General features: G+C 32.1%; 3 protein-coding genes across 5 annotated transcripts; 2 read left to right on the top strand and 1 right to left on the bottom strand.

Annotated features, from left to right (window-relative positions):
* Window positions 1–3,744: 3,744 nt before the first annotated feature.
* Window positions 3,745–8,281, top strand: LOC11423014 (serine decarboxylase 1). Of its 2 annotated transcripts, XM_003592078.4 has the most exons (6): window positions 3,745–4,058; window positions 4,530–4,782; window positions 4,934–5,165; window positions 5,266–5,459; window positions 5,607–5,743; window positions 7,558–8,281. In XM_003592078.4, the coding sequence occupies exons 1-6, from the start codon at window positions 3,906–3,908 to the stop codon at window positions 8,122–8,124; spliced, it is 1,536 nt and encodes a 511-aa protein (XP_003592126.2). In that variant the 5' UTR covers window positions 3,745–3,905; the 3' UTR covers window positions 8,125–8,281. The 2 variants fall into 2 exon arrangements, with proteins under 2 accessions (XP_003592126.2, XP_024642103.1); XM_024786335.1 differs by lacking the exon at window positions 3,745–4,058 and having other exon boundaries at window positions 4,065–4,782.
* A 3,806-nt stretch (window positions 8,282–12,087) lies between these two features.
* LOC11415258 (vacuolar iron transporter homolog 2) lies at window positions 12,088–13,074 on the top strand. The gene has a single exon (XM_003592077.4). It carries the CDS (start codon window positions 12,164–12,166, stop codon window positions 12,815–12,817), a length of 654 nt encoding a protein of 217 aa, XP_003592125.1. The 5' UTR covers window positions 12,088–12,163; the 3' UTR covers window positions 12,818–13,074.
* Window positions 13,075–16,416: 3,342 nt separating this feature from the next.
* Window positions 16,417–24,752, bottom strand: LOC11422436 (eukaryotic translation initiation factor 5B). 2 transcript variants are annotated; one of them, XM_024786328.2, is made up of 12 exons: window positions 22,381–24,752; window positions 21,146–21,669; window positions 20,953–21,060; window positions 20,765–20,865; window positions 20,032–20,122; window positions 19,827–19,937; window positions 19,687–19,752; window positions 19,356–19,415; window positions 18,679–19,236; window positions 18,158–18,277; window positions 17,699–17,818; window positions 16,417–17,075 (listed from the first exon to the last, which is right to left on the bottom strand). In XM_024786328.2, the coding sequence occupies exons 1-12, from the start codon at window positions 24,479–24,481 to the stop codon at window positions 17,010–17,012; spliced, it is 4,026 nt and encodes a 1,341-aa protein (XP_024642096.1). In that variant the 5' UTR covers window positions 24,482–24,752; the 3' UTR covers window positions 16,417–17,009. The 2 variants fall into 2 exon arrangements, with proteins under 2 accessions (XP_024642096.1, XP_003592124.2); XM_003592076.4 differs by having other exon boundaries at window positions 21,146–21,666.
* Between the last annotated feature and the right edge of the window lie 346 nt (window positions 24,753–25,098).

Here is a 25,098-nt window from a genome sequence, read left to right as displayed (position 1 = left end):
AAATCAAATACTGTATTTTTTAATATAATTCAAAAATCAAATATTGTATTTTTTAATTAATTAAATGATACTCCCTCCATTTTAAAATACATGTCGCATTTTTTCAATGTGTATTATTCACATGACTTATTTTGATCATATTTTTTAACAAATATATAAATACAAATGTTAGCATGTAAGATGTTGTTCAATTTGTTTCGATAACTATTTACAAAATATTAAATTTTTATAATTTTTTACTTTAAATAGTTAAAGATATTAACGGTCAAAGTTGTGCATTGACATGTATGAAATGGTTGACTGCGATGTGTATTTTGAAACGGAGAAAGTATATATAATATTTTGAACCGGTAACTTTAGCAGGATCAGGTGGTAACAATAATATTTTGTAGGAAAATTCTATGGTACACCTGATAAATTTGGATGTATCGGTACACCAAGTCGTAAAATTAATAATAAATGAGTTGTTTTTTTGAAGAAAAATAATTATTTTCTATCATTGACAACTAAGATAATTAAATTTTATATACCAAAAGTTTCGACGAAATAAAATTTAATTTTTAAGAATTTTTATTACTCATAACAATGAATATTGATTATTTTTTATGACAAAATGTAAATTTTGTAATATGATCCTTATAAACAATGAAATGATGGTTTTTTTTATGAAATGATGTTTTCTAAAATATAAATATTAACAAATACCTTTTTATTTCATTAAAATGATCTTTAATTTATATATTTTGTGAAACAAGAGTACCGGTACACTCAAAATTGTGAGTCTACCATAGAAGTTCTCTATTTTGTATGGTTGGGAGTCTCAGTTTTCTTGTATTGGCAGTCGGCATATTCATTCTATCTTAGGCTTGTAACCTTGTTGGCATATCTTATGCCCCTTTTAATATATTCTAATCCAATACAAGAAAAGATCCTAAATAAACATAAAAGCATGTCAATGTAATGATTATTTGGCTTATAAAAATGAATGAAAAGAGTATTTTAGGGATGAGAGTCTTTGGTGAGGGTTCTCTTAAGTTGGAAAATATTTGTAAATACTTTGGATGAGTGAAAATTATTGAGTGTCTTGTTCATTGGAGAGATTGAGAAAAATGTAAAAATTATGGTTTGTTCTTTGTGAGTTTGTTAACGCTAATTTATTGTAAATAATTCATTAATAGTGGATTGAAGAGATCAATCTCTTCCCAAAAGTAGGTCAATTTGGACCGAACTAGGTAAATATTTTTTGGTGCGTTTGTTTCTCTTTCTTTATCTTTTGCTTGTGATTTTGTGCTTTTCACTTTATTTCTATGTTAGATTTAGGTTTGTTATTTTTGGTGTTGCTTGAGGTTTCATTAATATTGGTTACTACTTTCCTTTGCTACACACATCTAAGTTTATTGGAATGATTTTTGAGTACGAATTTACAACTTGGAGGAAGTGCAACATCAATTGGTTATTATTCATGGAATATAAATTACTCCCTCCGTCCCTAATTATAAGACCCTTTTGCTAAAATCACGGGAATTAAGAAAGCGGATATTTGTATTAAAGTTGTTTGTAATCACTATTGTTTTTACAATTTTATCCTTAAGATAGAGAGTTAGTTTATGTTTTCCATATGCTACTTATTGCTGATTGAAGAAAAAGATGTATAATAAATAGGGGCATGTATGTAAAGAAATAATTAATGTAGTTGGAAATAACAAAGGGGTCTTATAAAAAGGGACAAAAAAAAATTTCAAAAGGGTCTTATAATTAGGGACGGAAGGAGTAATATTCTTAATGAATTTTTAAGAGGTGTGAACAAGGTATTGTCTCTCAATACTTAAGAAAGAAAGTATTGTAAAAGAAATAAGTGTTAACGACGTTTTGATTTAAAATGACCCGGGTATTACGTAAACTCCCTATTGACATTTATTTTTTTTAAATAAAAGACTTGAGACAGCCAACAAAAGAAGACCACGTTTTTCTTGCAACATTGAATTGTATTAATTTAATTTTTTAATTATTTGCTCAATAATAATAATAATAATATATAAAAAGAACCTTTCTGAAAAATATAAGTTAAATTACACCCCTCCTATTTTATGTTAAAATATACACTCTCATCCCCTCTTATTCAAAATATATTAGAAAATATTTCACTCATCTCTCGTAAGAGAAGCTTGAATTACATTCCCCTCATTTCTTATGTTAAAATCTATACTTTACTCCCTCAATATATTTTTTTTAATTTCTAATAATCTAGCAAAAAAAAAAAAAATCTAACACACTTCGAAAAAACGGTATTGTGGGTCTATTTTAATATACAAAAAATTTGAATAAATATTTTTCGCTATTTTTTATTCACAATTTCATTAACATATAGTTTTAAACCCTATTATAAAATATGAAACAACCAAAAATAAAAATAAAATATGTGAAAAATTGCTAAAGACAATAAAGTATGATTATTTAAAAGTTAATTTTATACTATAAATTATAAACTTAATAGCAAAATATTAAAATTTAATTATCAATGACATTTATTATAAAGAAATGAATTTATTTTTCTTAAATGGTGGTTCAAAATTAATATATATTATAAAAATATTTATTCATGTTAAAATAGATTAAAATGTAGTGCATATTTAATTATTAAGCGAGAGGGTTGTAAGTTATAACAAACATCTTATAGGGAAGGGGAGTGTAGATTTTACTTTACAAGGGAGGAAAGTGTATATTTTAACATAAGAGAGGATGAGAGTGTAATTCAAACATCTTTGAGGGAAGTGGAGTGTAATTTACTCAAAATATAAAGAGAGAGAAAAAATCAGAAAAATATAAAGAGAGAAAAACAAAATATGAATATTTACGACTGATAAGGCATTGTCATAAGGTTTATTTTATGCACAACTAGCGAAAAGATGGGCCCTCACATGTCCGTCTTTCCCCTCTTTTTATTGTGCTAACGTTTGAAAATTACGAATGATGTTGTTTTTTCTTTTTTATGAAATTTTGATTTTGTTTAAAATTAAAAATATAAATGTATGTTGCTTATAAGTTATAACAAACCAAACTAACTATGGTTATCTATTTCATTGACATCAACAATATAACAAAAAAAATATAATCTTTTGTCAAAAAAAAAAATATATATATATAATCTAAACTCTTTTTTTATAATGACACCAACAAACGTCTTATTATACAAAAAATTGTTTAACATGTGTTATTTTGTATTGAAAAATAAGAGCGTTTTTGAAAAGAGAAAAAGTCAACCCAAAGGTGGTGAAAGGGGTTATTTAATTTCTTTATATACATAGTATAAGTATAGTTATTTTAGACACACGTATAAAAGAAAAAAGTTGAAAAATAAAAATCAAATACTGTATTTTTTAATATAATTCAAAAATCAAATATTGTATTTTTTAATTAATTAAATGATACTCCCTCCATTTTAAAATACATGTCGCATTTTTTCAATGTGTATTATTCACATGACTTACTTTGATCATATTTTTTAACAAATATATAAATACAAATGTTAGCATGATGTTGTTCAATTTGTTTCGATAACTATTTACAAAATATTAAATTTTTATAATTTTTTACTTTAAATAGTTAAAGATATTAACGATCAAAGTTGTGCATTAACATGTATGAAATGGTTGACTGCGATGTGTATTTTGAAACGGAGAAAGTATATATAATATTTTGAACCGGTAACTTTAGCAGGCTCAGGCTCAGGTGGTAACAATAATATTTTGTATGGTTCGGAGTCTCAGTTTTCTTGTATTGGCAGTCGGCATATTCATTCTATCTTAGGCTTGTAACCTTGTTGGCATATCTTATGCCCCTTTTAATATATATTCTAATCCAATACAAGAAAAGATCCTAGATAAACATAAAAGCATGTCAATGTAATGATTATTTGGCTTATAAAAATGAATGAAAAGAGTATTTTATTCGGTACTTCACATATATTTAGTATAAAGGAGTTCTTTGATGGCAAACTTAAAAACACACAGCAAGAAGCCGAGAGCAAAAGACCGACCAACTGCGCCTATTCACAAATAGTAAGCATTTTTTTTCCCTTTAATATTATTCTTTGTTTTCATCAACCCTAAATAACACTTGATCGGTTTATCACATAATATTCACTTCCCTTCATTAGCAAGATCTGAAAAGTGTCACTCTTCTAGGACAATTTTCTTTTACAAATGTGATTGTTATTATGAAACAGATGGAGGATAAAAATGAAATAATGTAAGAAGATCGATCCCTACAAGATCTACTTCGCTCTTATGAGCATATATCCCATAATAAGCTAACAAAGTTTTCTTTGTATCGTTCTAAATTTATCTGATGTCCTCGAAGGGACAAGCCAACAAAGTTTTAATTTGGCAAACAATTGTCTTTGAATACATTACAAAACTAACCACCTTCGTTTTCACTAGTGCTTTATGTTTTTAAAAATAATAAATTGTTGCTATTCATTCATCTGTTTGTTGTTTTGCCACCGTTTCGATGTCCCTCTGAAATTATAGTACACGAATAAAGAAGAATCAATGGAGAATCAAGTACAAGAAGACATGAAGATATCTTTCAATATTCCACAAGTTCATGGCTTGGAGCCCTCAAGAGAAAAAGATAAGGATTGTAAAATTCAAGAAGAAAATAATAATGGACATAATATGAACCTTGCCATCACCAATTGCACTGGGGAGTCCCAAGGCAAATTGGCTGAAGTTATTAATCACTATGCAGGGACCCTAAATCAAGAAATATCTCATCTTTTAGGTATGCTTTTTATTTTATAATTTCAATCTTTTTCAATTTTCATATATCAAAGATTAATTACACATGAATAGAAAACAAGCAGACATTTATCGGCTGTTTCTATATTTGGTAAAAAGTATATGTATACGTATTGATATATTTTCCAAAGCAGGTTACCCTACTAATCAGAGCTTTGACTATAGTGCATTGGCACCTTTACTTCATTTTCACATAAACAATGTTGGTGATCCATTTATGGGAAGCAGTTATGGTGTAAATTCAGCTAATTTTGAAGTAAGTGTGCTTGATTGGTTTGCTAAACTTTGGGAAATAAAGAAGGAAGAGTACTGGGGATACATCACAAGTGGTGGAACTGAAGGCAATTTTCATGGAATTTTATTAGGGTAATTAAGTTTTGTTGCACTTCACTTTATAGAACCATTTTGATATTTATTACTTACAAATATATATGATGTAGTATTAATTTGTGTTTATCATATACAGAAGGGAAAAGTTTTCAGATGGGATTATATATACTTCACAAGACTCACATTATTCAATATTCAAGATAGCAAGAATGTATAGAATGAAATGCATGAAAGTTAGCACATTGGTTACTGGTGAGATTGATTGTGCTAATCTGAAGACTCTACTTCTTGCCCACAAGGACAAGCCAGCTATTATCAATTTAAATATAGGTATTCAAATCCTTTAATATTTCACAACTAATTAAAACACGTTCACATGCACCCACAATAGTTAATTATAATAGAACATGTACACAATTAATTTAATTGGCTAAGCTAAAAAATATTCTTCTTATTTTGGGACAAATGATTAATTAGGAACAACTGTGAAAGGAGCTATTGATAACATTGATATAGTAATACAGACACTTGAGGAAAGTGGTTTTTCTCGTGATCGATTCTATATTCATTGTGACGGAGCTTTATTTGGAATGATGCTGCCACTTCTTAAACAAGTGAGTCAATATTATTATTGCATCAACTTTCTTTTCACTAAAATCATTGTTTTTTCATTACATAATATTTATCTAATTTTATCCTAACTTTTTTATTTATTTTATATTTGGTGTTATCTAACAATTTTGCTCTAATATATTTTAAGCCAATTAGCAAGTTGAAAATAAATAAATAAGTAAATAAAGAGGGGATGTTTTCAATCAGGTTGAAAGTACACAGCAGAAAAATACACTTTTTGTGTCGTTTGGATGTTTATATACAGATAAAAATATGGTTTTTTCCTATAAGAATGAAGTCGTTTAAAACCTACATGGTAAAAGTTCTAGAGAAATGATATTTGTACAACCACTTTATTACAATTTTTTGACAACTTTCTCTCTCATACTCACATTATATTTTTATTCTCTCTCTTCCTTTTTCTCTCTCTATTATTTTGGACCAATGAGAAGAGAGAAAATAAAAGTTGTCAACAAAGTTATCACAAATGGTTGTCAATATATCACTACTCTTTACTCAAAGTTCTAGTATTTTAAAACCCAACTTGGTTTTCAACTCGATATTAGGTCGCTGATTGAACCACTTGATCATTTTTCAACAATAATAATGAATTATGTTGAAAAGAATGACCCAGTCATATGACACGATCTCTATAAAAAGTTTGTCTTTATATTAAATTGAATTGAATATTTTTTTTTTTTTTTGTGGTGGCCAGGATTTGAACCCCGGGCCTTGCATATATTATGCATTGTCCATATCAACTGAGCTAAACTCACGAGGACTCCATCTCTAATATTTATCACTTGTAAAAGTGTTTTTTATTTAAAAAAAAAACTAGACAAAATAACATAATTTCGCTTATTTATTTATGGCTAAAATATGATTTTAGTCCCTGCAAATATGCCTCGTTTTGGTTTTAGTCCCTGTAAAAAAAAATTGTTTTTGGTCCCTGTAAAATTTTTTGTTTTTGAAAATAGTCCCTGACCCACTTTTGTGATGATTTGCATACGTGGCACATTATAACTGAACCAATTTTGCAGGGACCTTTTTTAAAAATAAAATATTTTGCAGGGACCAAAAGCAAAATTTTTTGTTTTTGAAAATAGTCCTTGAGGGACTATTTTCAAAAACAAAACATTTTGCAAGGACCAAAAACAATTTTTTTTTTATAGGGACTAAAACCAAAACGAGGCATATTTGCAGGGACTAAAACCATATTTTAGCTTTATTTATCTATCGGGTTTTCAGTTATTTGAAAAAAATAAAGTTTGACAATTGTGAGAATATTACAAATGAAAAAGAAATAAAGTTGATTAAGTAAATGGTCTTTATAAACGTCCAAAATTTCTTTTTTACTTCCTTGAACGTTAGTTAGACATAAATAAAATGTATGAAAATCATTTCAAATGGATGATCCAGGCATGTTCCTTTACCTTGTTATTTTTAAATTAATGTAGTTTGAGTTGGACGAAAAAACTTTTGAAAAATCTCAAACAAGACAAATTTAAATTGATTCATTTTTTTTTTTTGAAAAACCAATTAATAATTTTATGTTAATGAAAATCCATTTGAATTGGTTTGGTGGTACTAACTTAAAATTTGAGAGTATGTTTCTCCTCAAGATCTCATGATCGATTCAAAATAATAAAATAAATTATGTCAATGAGATTTTGGTCATCATTAGAAACTTAATCTTATAATGTTAAAGTACGGCCGTAAATTAAAGATTTCAATTGCCTCCCTTTAAAATATTCACTCCATCAATTTTTTCTCAATTATAACTCATTCTTATAATTTTATTTGGGTGGTAACACAGGCTCCAAGCATTACCTTCAAGAAGCCCATTGGAAGTATAACTATCTCTGGCCATAAGTTTCTGGGATGTCCAATTCCTTGTGGTGTTTTATTAACTCGTTTAGAACATATCAACACTTTATGTAAAGATGTTGAAGTGATTGGTTCTAGGGATACCACAATTAGTGGTAGTCGAAGTGGTCATGCTCCAATCTTTCTTTGGTATGCTTTGCAAAAAAGAGGTATCATAGGACTCCAAAATGAAGTGCATAAATGCATGATGAATGCACGTTACTTGCAACGTAAACTTCGTGATGCTGGAATTGGTACAATGTTAAATGAATTTAGCAACACAGTTGTTTTTGAGAAGCCTTTGGATATTGAGTTTATTCGAAAGTGGAGTTTAGCATATCAAGGAAATATTGCACATGTGGTGGTGATGCAACATGTTACTATTGAAATGTTGGACTCATTTGTTGATGAGTTTACTAAAAAACGAGCAATTTGGTTTCAGTATGGGTTGAGAAAGCCTATATGTCTTGCAGATGAAATTGGTGCTGAAAATTGTATTTGTTCATTGCACAATTGATTTACATCGAATGGAACATATTGAGTAATACATATTATTTTATCAAATAATAATTTACTCAATCATGTTCTCATCAATTTGTACTATTATCTTATTTGAAATTTATGAATAATGTTATAGACTGTTAACTATTGTTAATGTCTATTATTGTTGTGAATTGTGATCCATAGATTTTTACTTTGTACATTGATAAATGTTATTATACATTATTATAAATAAAGTATTTAATATAAGAGTTTAATTTATTTAAGTGAAAATTTGAATGCAAAAGTGTCGCATAATCCCATCAATATTAGCGTTACAACCCTAAAAGTGTTATAAAACAATTTTGAATTCAGTAGATCTCTGAAGAGCAAACACCATTGTTGGTAGATCGACGGTATGATTGATCTTACGTCTTTGTTGCCTTTTTGGACATCGGAGCTTATATGAGTGAGGGATCTTTAGTCTTGAAAGATTTTTGACCCCATAAATATTTGGGTCGGAGCCAAATTTTGTGAACTTACGTAAACTGATGAGAGTTTCTTGTCCAACTATACTAGTTTTACAATCGCCCTACAATATAATTTGAAAGTTGTAAAAACACATTAAAACACCCTCCAACATCCTACATCATATCAGATTGTATAATCTGAAGCCGATCATGTGGATGGTGGAAACAAAACACTTTAAATTGATAGTCTTACCAAAGATAATAGATGTGTTTTGGTGTTGAGTTCTTTGGTATCAATCTTCGTCCTCTCTTGTTCAAACTTTGAAGTAGAATTTTATTGTGTATGCAAAAACTCATACTCCCTCAGTCAAAATCAAATACAACTCAAATGTGATAATTAAAAATAAAATAATAATAATGAGTCGGAAGAAGGATATTTTGTTCATAGTGGAATGCACACCCGTTATAGCAACTCTTGGGTCCACCAGACAAAGTTAAGTAATTGGAAACATATCCAAAGATGCTACCAACAAATATTTGTCAGTGTTGCTTGGGTGGGAAACTAGCTTCATCCCCTATCTCTATGCACAGTACAGTAGCATTTGAAAAAATTACTCTCTTTTTAAGATCTTTATTTTGTCTTTCGCACTAGTATATTATAAGACCGTTAATTTATCCATTAAAATCTAGAAGTGTAAGTTAACATCCTAGACTTATTTTATTCGAAGACGAAACCCTAAGACTCTCATTTTAACAACTGGGATTAATGTGAATTGTCAAAAAACAATTAATCTTTGCTCTACTAAGTTTTTGTGTGATTGTGTATGTATATCTCTCTTTGTCTTTGACATGAATTCAACTCAAGCACAACACGCCATTTGTTAATGGATGTCACTGTTATTTGTGACTTACTTTAGTATATTAAGCTTTAACGAGACAAAGAGTTGTGGACCTTGTTGGTCATCAATTGGTGAGTAAACCATTGAAGACTTGGTTTCTGTCTTTGATTGGAAGAAATATATAATGCACAAATTAAAAGGTGGTCTTCGTACGTGGGATGTACACTCTATTCCATTTCCCTACTCTTCCTTTTTTATCATAAAAGTACTATAGTGCTTTCCTCTTCATCAATCCATTTTTCTTTAAATCTAGCTAGCTGCATTAATTTACTTCTACTTGTCAATATAACCCACGTAAATCAAATACTATAGTGTCCGACACACTTCGAATAAAACTACATTCGCCGGAGAGAATCTATCTATGGAAAGAAAAAAGAATCTAGATGAGTTTCGCATAATATTTGAAAATGGTCTATTCTGTTTGGTATCATGGTTAATATATTGTGGATACACGACGTATGTCAGTACAATTTATGATTATTTTTACCACCGACCTTACATTAGAAAGGAGATAAATGTGAATTGATTCCCTCCTCCTCATTCAATCTTTTGCAAGCTCAATCTTGATATGGACAATGGGTATAACTATAGCATTTTCTCTTCTGGAGGGAACATCAAATATTGATTGTTTTATTTGTGGGAATTATACATGTAATTTTGGTCGTTCTACTTCGATTATGACTAAGTTATTTGGCCTTGTTCATTGTTTGAGTCTTTCTTGCACCCTAGCTATTAACTCTCTCCATGTAAAAGTTGACTATAAGGTGGTTATACATGAAGTCTCGTGATCTACGGGAAGCTTTATCACTTCAAGATCGGAATATTTGTCGGGAGATTATTCGATACACTAATTTTATTTTTTTTACAAAAATAAAATGATATTCATTCATTCCAATCGATAGAGTACATTATTCAACACAGCTAAAATCGTAAAGGATGGATCTGCGAATAAACTCACAGCATCCAAGTTAATAACATATAACGGCATAATTAATGCCTACAAAAATATGAGATAAAATTATAACGGCATAATGCCTCCAGATCTTCAATGTTGACGCCTAAATCTTTGATGTAATATTTGATCTTTCAATATGAATCAAATGAACACCGTAACAAGACGGGAAACCAAACAACGTCGCACAAGACTACGAACAACACATCACCACATTTAGATGACGAAATCACAAAGAAGAAACTTAGATCTACGTGAAAATCACTTATTTAGATTGAAATAAAGATAAAAAAGATGAAGAGAGGTGATTTTATGTCAAAATTGACCCAAAACCACCCCCTTAATGAAGAAACTAGAAGAGAAAATCTAAAGAGAAAAAAATTAGGGCCGATTTGTTGGAGGAGAGAAATAGGAAAGAGAGAAGTGTTTATTATTTAATCGATACGCTAATTATCTACCAACTTTTGGCCAAAATAGATTTCTTAAATTTTCAAAATGTTTGATGCCCCCTCCTTTAAAGCTCGTATTGGCTCTTGATTGTAGAGGGATATATTTTCTTCATATGGTATATTAACTTTCCTTGATTTCTTTCCTATTTATTAAAAACAAATTATTATAAGTAGGCGCTGGCCCCAAAATCTAATTGCACAAGTTAGGGTTTTACGTCTCAAAATTTTAAAACAACAAAGCCTCGAAATATTTAATTTAGTTATAAATATATAACATGGCACCTCAAAATATTTAATTTAGTTATAAATATATAATATGGTAAATAAATCGTAGATGTTTGTGACTTTATGTAGTTGGTTAAGTTAATGGCTTCGAATGCGACTTCTCTTAGGTTCAAACCTTGGTCTCAACAAAATTTGTTATATTTTTTTTTTTAAGATGTGTAGATTTTTTAATATTTCTAACATTTGTAAATACAAATAATAATAATAATAATAATAATAATGTTTGGTCAAAATTGTAATATGTGCTTTTATTCGTTATCTTTACGCTAATTTGTCCTTTGTCTGAGTCGTGCTAACTTCCTTCAAACGTCGGTACATCTTTTTTTCTTTTTCTTTTTGACAATTTGCTTCTTTTATGGATAAAACTGTTTATCATATATCATGGTTTTGGTTCCTTCAAAAAATAAAAGTATATCATGGTTTTGGTTTTCAGTATATTTTTCCACATTTTCATTACTTTACCTTTGTTTTCGATTCCTCTCATTATCATTTCCCATAGTTTTAATATTGCTTCTTGGAATTACTTTGTGAAAGAGATCATGCACGATCTTTTCGTGAACAAAAGCATCGATTTTACATTTCCATGAACATTATTTTCTGCCACATTATTAGTCTTGTTTGCTATATTGTGGCTAATATATATATATATTATTTTATACACAAAAAGAGGTTTACATTATTTGACCATTTATCCTTTAACTTGTAATGTCACCATATTGGAGCACACACTTCCTCAATCATTCCTAACTTTTCATGAGCTCTTTAATAAATGAGGGCAAAGTTAATTTACTTTATTAAAACAAACATATACACATTCCGTATGAATTTGGTGAATATAGAATTTGTCTTTTAATTAGTGGCCTTGTCCCACCATTCCCTCAACAAATACACAATTTTTCATCCATAAATACCTTCTTCATTAGCGTGTGTCTTCCACACTACTCTCTCCTTTCCATTCCATCTTTCTCTTATTTTCTTATAACCTTCCTCTTCAATTATCTTTATCATATTATTATTTTTCATGGCATCAAATAATTCATCCCTTAACCAAACAAAATTTGTACATCAAAACAATGACCACCATGACCAACAAAATGCAACACTAGAGATCGAAAGCGATGAATTTGATTACTCAAAAAGATCACAATGGCTACGTGCCGCAGTTTTAGGAGCTAATGATGGATTAGTTTCAACAGCATCACTAATGATGGGTGTAGGAGCAGTGAAACAAGACATAAAAGCCATGATCTTGTCAGGTTTTGCTGGACTTGTAGCTGGTGCATGTAGCATGGCAATAGGTGAGTTTGTATCTGTTTATTCACAACTTGACATTGAAATTGCTCAATTAAAAAGAGACAATATTGAAAGAGGTAATAATATTGAAGAGAAAGAAAGTTTGCCAAATCCTTTACAAGCAGCAGCAGCTTCAGCTTTAGCATTTTCAATTGGTGCAATGGTGCCACTACTTGCAGCATCTTTCATTAAAGATTATAAGGTAAGGGTAGGTGTTGTTTTGGGAGCAGTTAGTTTTGCTTTGGTTGTGTTTGGTTGGTTGGGTGCAGTGTTGGGTAAGGCTCCAGTTTTAAGGTCTTGTTTGAGGGTCTTGCTTGGAGGTTGGATTGCTATGGCCATAACTTTTGGACTAACCAAGTTGATTGGGTCAAGTGGGCTTTAGATTTTTAATTATATTATGTTAATTAAGTGAACTAATTAATGAGATTTAATTATCTCACTTCTCTTACTAAGCTCTCCTCATCTTTTTGGAAGAATTGAGGTAAGAGTTATATAGAAGAAAGTTGGCTTTGTATAATAATACATATATATAAATGGAAGTGATGTTGTCAAAACCTTTTACATTCATGCAAATATATATGGTCAAAAGTTTGTGTATACCTTTTTTATTATTAAGAAAAAGGTGTAACTTTTGTACGACTTCATCTCCAAATATAAATCTTCATGACATATTTACTTGTTATTTTTTTTATAGGACACACATTATATTTCTAATTATTAGTTATATTTTACGATAATAATTTTGATTATTTTACATCTTTTATATAACTAACAATAAGTATAATGATAGGGAAAATAAATTAAAAAATTATATATTTCAACAAATTTAATATTATATCAACTTTCTTAATTCTTATAATTTATTCAACGATTTTGTACATTTAGAAATGAAAATAGTATCGATTGTGAACTGAACCACTCTGGTGTATTAAAAATAATAGTAAAATAATGGTAAGAGTTTGTTAAATATATTTTGATCAAAACACAAATTTATATTTCCTATTTTCTTCTTCAAAAAAAAAATATTTCCTATTGAAAAAAAAATGATTTTTTTTGGGAAATTAAAATCTAGTTTTGAAAATTTCATAAAGATAAAAAAAAAAAAAAAAATTGATGGATTTGTTAATCCAGGGTGCGGTCGAATGGTAAGTAAAGTCTTACAAAAAATTGTTCCACCCAAAAATCAAACTTACATTCTTATGAACAATTTATCATTTGATGGAGTTCATTTGTCTCTTTTGTTAAACTAAAATATATGTGTTCTTCAATGCAACTTTTGCCTCTAAATATAGGATAAGTTTTTGTGCCCCGTCTTATAACACATCTTTCAAAACATCAATTGAATTAATCGTTTCTTTATTAAAGTATATCTAGTTATTTTGCATTTTAATTAGTTTTATAAAATAAAATATGCTAGCAATAAATATAAATAAACTTTTTTTAATGAATAAATACAAGGGCAAATTGCACTCACCTCCCCTAAAGTTTACTAAAATGACATTGACACCCCCTCTAGTTTTAAAACAAATACCAACCTCCCTTAAGTTCTCATCAAATATACAATCACCTCCCTTTTCCATTAACGCCATTAACTTTATTTTTTGAGGTAATTTTCCAGTAAAAAAAAAAAAAAAAAATCTCCATATTTACCATTGATGATGAATCAACTAATATCATCAACTAAATCCAAATACAAGTAATTGGATAAAAAAAAAAAACTCCCTAGTGAAAGTTGTTGAACCAAATACGAGTAAAAATCTGTTTTTGTGTCATTAGTTACTTGAATTGTGTTTAGTTACTTTTAGTATGGGAATTGTTGAATTGTGTTGAGTTACTTTTGTGCATAACTTTGATTTGCAATGAAAATTGTGTCGATGTTTGGCTTCCTTTTGAGTAAATTTATAAAGACTTTGAAGCTTAGACTACAACATAGATATTTACTGATGTTTCAACATTTGCTACTGTACGCTTTCTTTCTAATTGCTACAAATAATGTTGATACCGGGTTGTGTTTGATTGCATTACCAGTGCTTTTAGTTTTTTATCAATGATGAATTTGGTTGATTACCACAATGAAATGGTTATCAACTTCGTTTACGGTGCTTTTGCCATTTTTTTTCATCTCCCTAGTAATTCAAGAATCACCATTAAATTGATCAAAAATTTCTAAACCAAAAAAGGTTAACGGTGTTAATAGAAAAGGGAGGTATTTGTCTATTTGAAAATTACTTAAGGGAGGTTAGTGTAAGTTTTAAAACTAAAGGGGGTGGGTGTAATTTTTCCTAAATATAAATAAACTTGAAAAATATATTCATCCACATGTGAACTCGATGATATAATTTGCTTTCTTTTTTAAATTAAATTATCTTTAGTTGGAAGACGGTTATGCAATAATCTCCAAGCAAACAATGATATCTTCAAAGAAACCAACTTATTTTAAATGACTTTATACATATGGAAATAAAAAAAATGAAAACCTGATATCAAGTTATAAGTTTCTTTAAGCGAAAACATACAATCGGAATCAATATCTCAAATTCAAAAATCTTCCACATTATCCTACGTAGACATATTAGTTAATATTATAATCTTACACTCATCCACCAACTTCTCTCACTCAAATTTCTTCTCCAACTCGAACACCTTTTTTTAACCCTACTTCCTAACACCATATCCTTCATGGTCACATTTATATCCAACACTACGCTAATTTAAACAACCAACTAGTTGCTTATTGTAATGCTTACACTACCCTCTTTAGGTAAACACACTTCTTAAGATACAACACCCACTCCAACCATTGCACCATTTTTGTCACCATATATATGTGACAAAGTCCATCCTTCCCCCTCCTTAAGATACAACACCACTTCCTTAAAAGTGTTAAATTAAAATTAGAGTTGTGTTATTTGAACAACCAATTTGATGACAACTTATTTGATAACCATAATTTACAAAGAAAAAGTAGCATTGACACGGAATCTATAGCAATAGAGAGATAAAGTAAAAAATAATGTGAGTATGAGAGAGAAAGTTGTCACCAAATGGATGTTCAAATATCATTTCTCTTAAAATTAAAATTAAAATGCTTTTAAAATTCATCACAACTAAACCTCCCATCTCTTTAGGTAAACACACTTTGTCTCAATAGACCCGATCAATTTTACAAGCCTCTTCACTCCCACCCTACAAAAAATGTAAGTTTATTTGCAACCCCTAGAAAAATATTGTAATGTATTATCGAACAATATGATCACTTTAACATTTGTTAGACCTATTGATTTAGTTGCTCCTTTAAATATCAATGATAGTTTTTATAACACGACAATTGTCAAACAAAATAATATGGCATATCAACGTAATTTTCGACATTTAGGACGAGTTTGGATATGGATTCACGGTGGATACCCATACACCTGTTACCCGTCCCATACCCGTGTTTTGAAATCGGAGAAAACCAGTCAAATTGAATTTGATTCAAACAGGTAATCACGGGTATGGATTTTGTTGTCATGCCTCAACATACCATGTATCTTATCTAATTACCAAGGTTCTTGTTTGACGAGATAAATTTCCAAAAGCTAATATTCAATGGTAAAAAAAATCAGAAGTTATCAATTGTCGTATAATTAATTATTCATTAACATTTTTTATGACAATAATCCTTCAACGCATCTTTCTAAACATTCTTTATCTACCTAATTAGGTTCCAAGGTGCCTCTCTCGTTTACTTGCATATACAACATTTCCTTTAAACGATTTTTATGTTAATGAATGTTTTACTGCACTATATTTTCGGCTTATTTTTGTTTATAATTCTGGAACATATTTGCGATGTTTATATCTTATTGCTCACTAGATTTCCCTAAATTATTCGATCATTCTTATTGTCAATCCATGTAAACCAAAATGATTGATCGAAGACCAAAGTCAAGCTTTCCCTAAATTATTTTTAGTGAATTCAAACTATCAGGACAGAAATGTCATCATTGGAAGATTTCTGTTCAAAGGCGTAAAGATCCAGCTCTCACTACAGACGAGCGTTGTAGATCTCCATGTGAAAAATATATGCTGCAATATTTAAAATACACATGCATATCCAAACAAGTATACATATCCATGCCCGTTTCCAAAACCAAAATGCATGGCATGGAACACTGTCGTATACAAATGGAAAATTTGTACACGACAAAGTCAACAATTTTGTCTGTTAACATGATAAATACTCCCGTGAATATTTGCTTTCTCTCATCCAACAATGGAAAATTAAATTCTTATTTGCTTCCATGTATACCACAGATGTGTATAGTAAATCACAAAATTTGGACCTTTTGTCCTTGACAGTTACCCTTTTGGCCAGAGGATCCAAGCTGCAGGAGCATAGAAGTTTCTTGTACAAGCCACTCTGCCACTACAAAACGCCTTCTATCCGCATCATTGCATCTACAAGGTGAACCCAACCGCATGCTCACAAAAATCCCTTGAAGTCCGGCATTACCAAACATTTCACTGAAAACCTTGTTTATCAGAAATGAATACTCTCGTTGTATCTTGAAAAAAATACAGATCAAGTCTTATTGTATCTTGAACAAAGTCTTCAATTTAACCACCAGCTTCCATTCCTCCATAGTCAGATCATCCTATGTCAATAATTCAACGGTATAACTTTAAGAGACAGTCCAACAAAACCCAATAATAGTTAAATGAGTAATGATAAGTGGACATACTTTTTTTGACATATACCACAACTTTATATGGTGAACAGTACCCTTTTGAGTCAATTTTTTACTTAATTTTTTTTCTAAGAAAAGGAGGAGTATTTTTGTAACACAAAAAATTAGTTGTCATCAACCAATTTCACGACTTCATTAACCACAAAAATGTATATTATTAACCACTTTCGGAATCCATGTACTTTTGTAAAAAAAAATGAAACTATGTAAAATAAGTGGTTGTGCTTTGCATTTTTCTGGTTAATGTATATTCCAAAAGTGGTCAACAGCGTACATTTTTTTCGTTAATGCAGTAGTGAAATTGGTTAACACAACAACTCAAATTGTGTTTAGAAAATCCTCATCCATATTAAAAAAAATATGTTCTTTTCTAATAAAAAAAATTGCCAAAACATCATACTGTTACCGTATAAGCATGGTGAACAGTGTTGCATTTGTGTCAAAAAAAGTGTGTTGAGTTATCATTATTCTAGTTAAAAACACATCATTACTGACAAATTTATTTATTATTATTATTATTGATGACTTACCCGATAATTAGTTTTGAGAATATCAATAGATCTCCGTGAAATATGGCTTACAAGTTCATCATCAATCTCAAAATGCCTCCCGAACATTTTCTGCTGTTCTTCAGAATTGCTGCCAACAATCTGCAAACAAAGTTGAACAGAACATTAATACTTAACTTATTCACCTCTATACATTTTTATTTCTTTCTCAATAACCAAGTCTAAAGATAGACCACATGTAAATCAGTAAAAATGGATGTCACTTTTCCACCGGTGTAAACAATATGTTTATATAATAAACTATTGCTACACATAACTTAAATCAGACATTAATCATCTTTACCTTTTCAACATCGCTCAATCATAGTACAAATAAAAGGTCGTTTTAAATCCATATCTCAAACTTCGTTTAATGGGGAAAATAACTGTGAGTTCAGACAAGTTCATTATGTAAAATTCAACTTTAATTCAAGCACATACCTTAATGGCTACTTTCTGCCCTTTCTTCGCATAATCAACCGGTTTATGGTTATTCTCAATGGAGGCAATGCGACCAATATCAATGAACTCTTGGGAAGGGATACAAATTGGAGTTCCAATCTGTGAAGTAGACAATATCAGGAGCAAGCTAAAAGAAACCAAACAAATTGTGCATTGAACACAACAAGTTACAAATTTACATAGCAAGTGTGAAGAAAACAAAACAAATTTTGTTGCACAAGTTCAATCTTTCAACATTTTTACTGTATCAAAAGGTGTAAATCATTTTCGTTCCAAAATTCCTATCTCCTCATTTTAACCGCAGCAGCCTAAACTTATTCAGAGGCCATAAATATAAAATTGCTAATTCCATTTTCAAATACAGATGCAAGTGCAATACTAAAATACAACTAATGAATTTATCCCAAGGCAAGCAATACAATCTTATGCAGAGAAAACTGCTATCAATACAAACATTGCATCCACATTGAAAAAAGTTCGTCTGAATTAAAAAGAATTACCTTTAAAATGCCTTCAAGGATATCAACTCCCAAAACAATTGGATCCTTCTTGTTGAAGACACAATTTGGTAAGATCTTCAGAACACATGGGAAGACTGCCTCATCCGCAGATTCTTTCTTTTTCTCCTCCTTAATGTTGTCCATGTAAGCCTTAAATTGATCAAATAGATGATAAATGATATCGGCTATAAAAATCTTCACACCCAATTCCTCTGCAAGATCCCTAGCTTCAGGGGTGACTTTGACATCAAATGCCAATATAGTAGCATATTCTCGTTTCTTTTCAAGCATCACACTGGCCTTCATCACATCCTTCTTATGTACCGGGCCTATGTTTATAGCACTAACAGGAATATTCACTTCTGGAGTTTTCAAAAACTCCAATAATGCTTCCAATGAGCCAAGGGTAGATGCCTGGACACAAACGCCCTCACCACTCCTGTCAATCCTGCTCAAGACCGACTCCACGTCTTCCAAAGCTGCTTTTTTAATATATTCCAAATCATCATCAGGCTTTACCACATATAAACTAGCTCCAGCAATAGCATGTTCAAGCCCCTGAAATAGAAGGAAATCATATAAAAAATCTGATTCTCTACACATTTATAAACAGTAAAGGAAGAAAAACATAACTGGATATAAACTGGCATAAAAGTCAGATCAATATCATTAAGTACCTGGGCAGTGATCTTGATGCCCATAGCAGCTTTGATTTCTTTGTGATGGATATACGATCCCTGAAATTAGACAACCATTACTTAGCTGGAAGACATACTAAATAGCAAAATACAGCTCCTCCGTCAAAGGCCCCTCAGACTAAATAACAATATGAGCTATGAACAACTATACTTGCTATAACTCGGTTCCTTCATGTTAAGAATCTCATAATCATTTCCCAAGCTTCTAACACATTATTTATCATTTGACCCATTCAAATTTTTAAATGTCTTTTTCCTACCAGAACCAGCTTTAAAATAAATCAAGCAAATGCAAAAGATATAATGGTACCTTAACACGAAGTTCCTTCATTGGATGAGGTGTCAATAAAGCTCGAATTGTGGTAACAATTGGACCCTATATTATAAACTTTATTGGTCAGAAGCAGAAAGCAAGTATTAATACATGTGGTTATAGTCTGAGATGCTTGCCTGCATTCCAGATACAACTATTTGATCCCCTTCATGAAGAACACCATTAACTAAAACAACATCAATAGTAGTTCCATGGCCTTCAATAACCTTGACTTCCAAAACGGTACACTGGTAGCCACAGTCAAATAACAGTTAGACAGTTAGGTCTCTATTGTTAAACGATCAACAAGCATTCAACCACTAACATCAAGTGATGGCTAACCTGCACTTCTTCGCTGTATGTAAGCTTCTCGGTCATGGTCTTTTGGGTCCACTGAACTAATAGTAATAACATATCCGGGATTCCTTCACCACTGAAATATTAAATACTAAAACATCAATACAAAAACACCGACAAAGTATTCAGCAGATTATATGTAATACTATAGTTATGGTTTTTGCCCGAAAACGAAGATTTAGTATTCACCCTCTCTGCTCCTACCAAATTATCATACTTTGGATGATTTCACGTAGAGCACAGACAGGTTGGACAAAATTTGGGGGATCCCAAAAAAAGCTGAGATGTTAAACAATCAAAAACACCTCTTTCTAATGATAGTGAAAATGCTAAAGCAGATGCAAGAAAATAAAATACTTGCCTGTAACCAACAAAATAATTGATGTAAAATGTAGGCATCTTAAAAAATGTAGGGAATATTGTAAGTTATTTCCTATATTATCATCAACACTATTTAAAGCTACTACAGTAAATACAATTCAACATCCTAGCATTGGCACTACAAAAGATTACATATGGCATCGCCTCAACAGCTGTCCGGGCTGTTGTCATGTGACTAAAAGGCTGTGGGTTTGAGTCTTGGATGCAGGAAAACAAAATCTCCCATCTGGAACATCAACATGGTGGTTGGTAGGGGTAAAATGGAGGGGAACAAAATCCCTTTTGTAATACAATGCTACACAAAAGAGGTATTATGGCTACAAGGCTACACAGTTACCTTATTGCACTTGTAGGCACAATGCTGAATGTTTCGCCCATTTCTTTGTTTTTGTAATACAATTCAGTATTTAGCCCTTGTTCCTTGAACTGGGTAACGATCTAGAAGTGAAACAAGAAAAATTAGCATGGTGAACATTAACAAACAATCTACCACAACTTCAAAAACAAAACAAAAAACTTTACTACCTGAGTGACCCTCATATTGAACTCATTTTGAACATCCTTAGACTGCTGCGTCATTGCTTTACGAATTGGAGCATTGCGACATGTTTTCCAGCCATAAAGCCTGTCAACCTGCAATGTTGCAAGAACAGTGACAGAGTTGAACAACCTGTAAAAAACATATATTGGAAGTAGTAGCTCATGAGAGTATGCTCACCTTATTCAATGCAACGATGAATTCAGTGTTCCTCATTTTTAATAGATTGAGTGACTCTATAGTTTGTGGCTCTAAGCCATGCATAATGTCCACAACCAAAATTGCAATATCACATAGACCTGAACCCCGAGACCTCAAGTTATTGAATGACTCGTGTCCTGGGGTATCAATAACCAGTAGACCGGGAACTTTCAGTGTTGCATCAGCTTTCAGTTCCTTGGTTCTTTCACGTATGTTCTCAGCAGGAAAGTACGTTGCACCAATCTGTTGGGTGATACCACCAGCCTCACCTTCTTGAACATTGGTACCTCGAATGCAATCCAGAAGCTTGGTTTTGCCAGTGTCCACATGACCCATGATGCAGCAAATTGGCGACCGAAGGTTCCCTTCACTCGGCTTAGAAGGCACGGCTGACAGTTGTGGATCGTGCTTTTTCTTTTTATCCTCAACCACAACTTTAGCCTGTTTTCTATCTTCAGTTTCTTCAGCTGCAGGCTTTGTAACAGGTTTATTTGTAGCACCTGCTGTAGAAGAAAAAGCAAAGCAAAATATAAATGAGCAGAAAAGTAGTTAAATTGAAGTATTAAATTTTACAGGGTAAACAGAAGTATATGCCAAATATCATGCCCCATCCAACTGGAGAAGGGGGTTGGCTCCGCAGGTCAATCAAACATTATTAAGCCACTTGACACAGACAAAAGTTTGGCCACGCCCACAAGATACAGGGAGATCTAATACAAGGTGGTCTACCGTAAATGAAAGTACAAAAACATCCTATGCTTATCTGAAGCAAAGGAAGAAATAGAAATACAGAGTGTTGGCAAATATAGACCAGGAAAATTTTATTATACTGTCATAGTTCCAGGTTTGAAACCAATTGCTGCAGTCAAAGGAAGAAATAGTATCTCACAATAATATACTAGTTTACTTCAGCAGGTGACGTTATTAGGTTACAACATTAATATGCCCAAAAGTTTGATCACCTGCCAGCAGAAAAAAAATTCTAAAACTAAGGTCTTGACCATAAAATATTCCAAAGTAGCATCAATTTATATTTCTAAGATTCTAACACTAGAGTAGGCTCATATATTTCCTATGCTGGTGAGGTACGGAAAAAGCAAGAAGCAATAGGACCCAAGAGTGATATGGTATCAAACATGTTTTCAACAATTACAAAAGTTTCAAGCATAAATGTCAGGAAAAAGTAAAAACTGCCAATAAAATGCAAAACTCACCAGCATTTTTAGAAGGTATGCCATTTTTAATCTCTTTTTTGACAATTGGTTCAGGCTCGGAGTCAACTTCTTCATCAGCAAATGCACCCCTATCATTCAGATTGACATCATCCCAGCTTTTTGCGTCCCATTCATCCTCAACATCATCATCTTCATCCACTACTTCTTCAACAACTTCAGGAAGTTCAACTTTGTCCTCCATCTGCACCGACTCCACTTCTTCAACCTTTTCCAGTTCCTCTGTATCTAGATCAGCAGTAGTTTCCGTTGCTTCAACATTTTCCTCTGTCTTGACAGCAGCGGCACCGTTATGATTTCGATTCGTTGATTTCCCTTTCTTTGTCTGATAAATAGGTTTTTTAGATGGTCCACCGGTGTCCGCGCCAGGAAGAGTCACACCCCCTGTGCTATTGAGAATCTGCCTCCTCATTGCCTCCAAACGCCGGGCTTCTTCTTTCTGCTTACCAGTTAACAATTTACCTTCCTGCTTCTTTTTCAGGAGTTTCTCCTTTTCTTTTTCCTTCTTTCTACGTTTAGCCTCTTCTGCCTGTCTCTCAAGTTCCTCTATCCTTCGTCGCTCCTCTTCTTCTTTCCTTTGCTTCTCTTCCTCTTCCTTTTTCTTTTTTTCTTCAGCCTCTTTTCTTCTAGCCAGTAGTTCTTGCATCTCCCTAACATGCTTTGGCACTTTCTTGTCAGCCGCTTTGGTCTTCGAATCATTTTTCTTCGGTTCAATTGCCTCAGCTTTCTCTTCTACAGCTTCAACTACCGGTGCACTTCCAGCTGCTGCTGCCGCTGCCTTCTTCTCCTTTTCTTTTTCCTTCTTCTTTTTCTTCTTTTTTGTGGCAGCTGACTCTACAGTCTCATCTTCTCCCTCCTTTTCTCCTGAAGCACCAGGGGCAGAACCTACTACAGGAACCGGCTGAACTTTATCATCTTGCTGAGGAGGAGCTGCAGCAGGTTGTGCTGTAGCAGGGGCTTCGCCAAGCTCTGCGAGAAGCTTATCTAAATCATCCTCCTCTTCTTTAGTCCTCCCACTCTTCTTCTTATTCTTTTTCTTATTCTTGGAAGTTCCAACGACCTCTTCACTCTTACTTATATTACCATTGTCAACACTAGGCTTCTCAGCCTCAACAACATTCACACTTTCACTCCCGAACTCAATTTCATCACTCACTTTGGCAGCAGCACTACCACTTTTCTTTTTAGAAGACTTCTTTTTACCGGTAAATGCAAAAGAAACATCATCCTCATCTTTCTCATAATCACCACCTTTAGCAGACTCAGATACAGAAACACTATCCTCCTCCGGAATAGCTTTACTCAATGAAACACCCGCCTTCTTCGAACCCTTTGATGACTTCTTTTTCTTACCTGAGAAAGTGATTGGTTCATCATCATCATCTTCTACCTTTTCATTCTTACTCTCCTCCTCTCCATCATCATTCTCATCTAATGCACTGAACAAACTACTTGCCCCTTTCTTCCAACCCTTTGAGGGCTTCTTCTTCCCCGAAAAAACAACTGGTTCATCCTCATCCGATTTCTCCTCACCATCATCATTATCAACATCTTCATCATCCCCAAGCAAACCAAAACCAGCCGCAGCCGTAAACACACTTCCACCACCACCTTTCTTAGAACCCTTCGAGGATTTCTTCTTCCCTGTAAAACTAACAACAGGTTCATCCTCATCGTCATCACCCTCACCGGTTACCTCCGATTTCTCATCATCATCATTATCAACATCCTCCTCATCACCAAGCACACCAAATCCAGAAGCAAACACACTTCCACCACTACTTTTTTTCGATTTCCCTTTTTTCTTCCCAGCAAAAACAATTTCATTCACATCATCATCATCAACAACAACAGCATCATCAAAATCATCATCATTATCTTTTTTCGATTTAGCATTACCTTTCTTACCTTTCTTTTTCACGGGTTTCTCTTCCACCGCAACCGGAATCGCATCCTCAGACACTTCCACTCCGATAGAATATTCATCGTCATCGATAACCGGAGCCTTCTTCTTCGATTTGCCACCGCCTTGTTGCGGCGGAGGATTCTCGTCGTCGCGGATTGCTGGCTTCTTCTTCCCCATTTATCAGATTAGGGTTTTCACGAATAATTGAATCGATTCGCACGAAATTTGTATAAAACGGGAAAATGAAAAAGCGAGATTCGTGTTTTCGATGTAACAGCGAAAGAGGAAAGAGAAAACGAAAATTGCTTTGTGCGGCGGTGAAAAGGAAGAGAATCTGTGTGATGAAAGTGAAAATGAATATAAAAACACAGTAGCGAATGGCGAAGAAGAAAGAATAATAACGCAAACCAAGTTGCTTTGCTTTGCCTCTAGGGTTTGTAATTGTACATCACTTGTGTTTTTGTTTTTAGTTTATTTATTTATCTTTTTTCTTTCCTAATAGTTTATCTTTCTTTATTATATTATTTTTTTATTTTTTACCCACAACAACTATATTATTTCATTTTGTTACCTAAATAAATTTGTGTTACCATCCAGAAATCTTAGCTCGACTGCCAAAATATCAAAATTGTTAAGCCGGATGTCATGATCGGGGTTCGAACTTCGGTACTTCCACTTATGTATGTGAGTTTATAATGGCTTTGTCATTTCGTCTATCTACCAAAAAAAATTGTGTTACCTAAAATAAAATTCATTCATCACAAGAGTCAAGATGTAATACAACATCAAATGAG

The sequence above is a fragment of the Medicago truncatula genome, chromosome 1 (genome assembly GCF_003473485.1).
Source record: "Medicago truncatula cultivar Jemalong A17 chromosome 1, MtrunA17r5.0-ANR, whole genome shotgun sequence".
Lineage (NCBI taxonomy): Eukaryota > Viridiplantae > Streptophyta > Magnoliopsida > Fabales > Fabaceae > Medicago > Medicago truncatula.
Note: the sequence above shows the minus strand (reverse complement) of the source record. Positions and strands in the feature narration are given on the sequence as shown.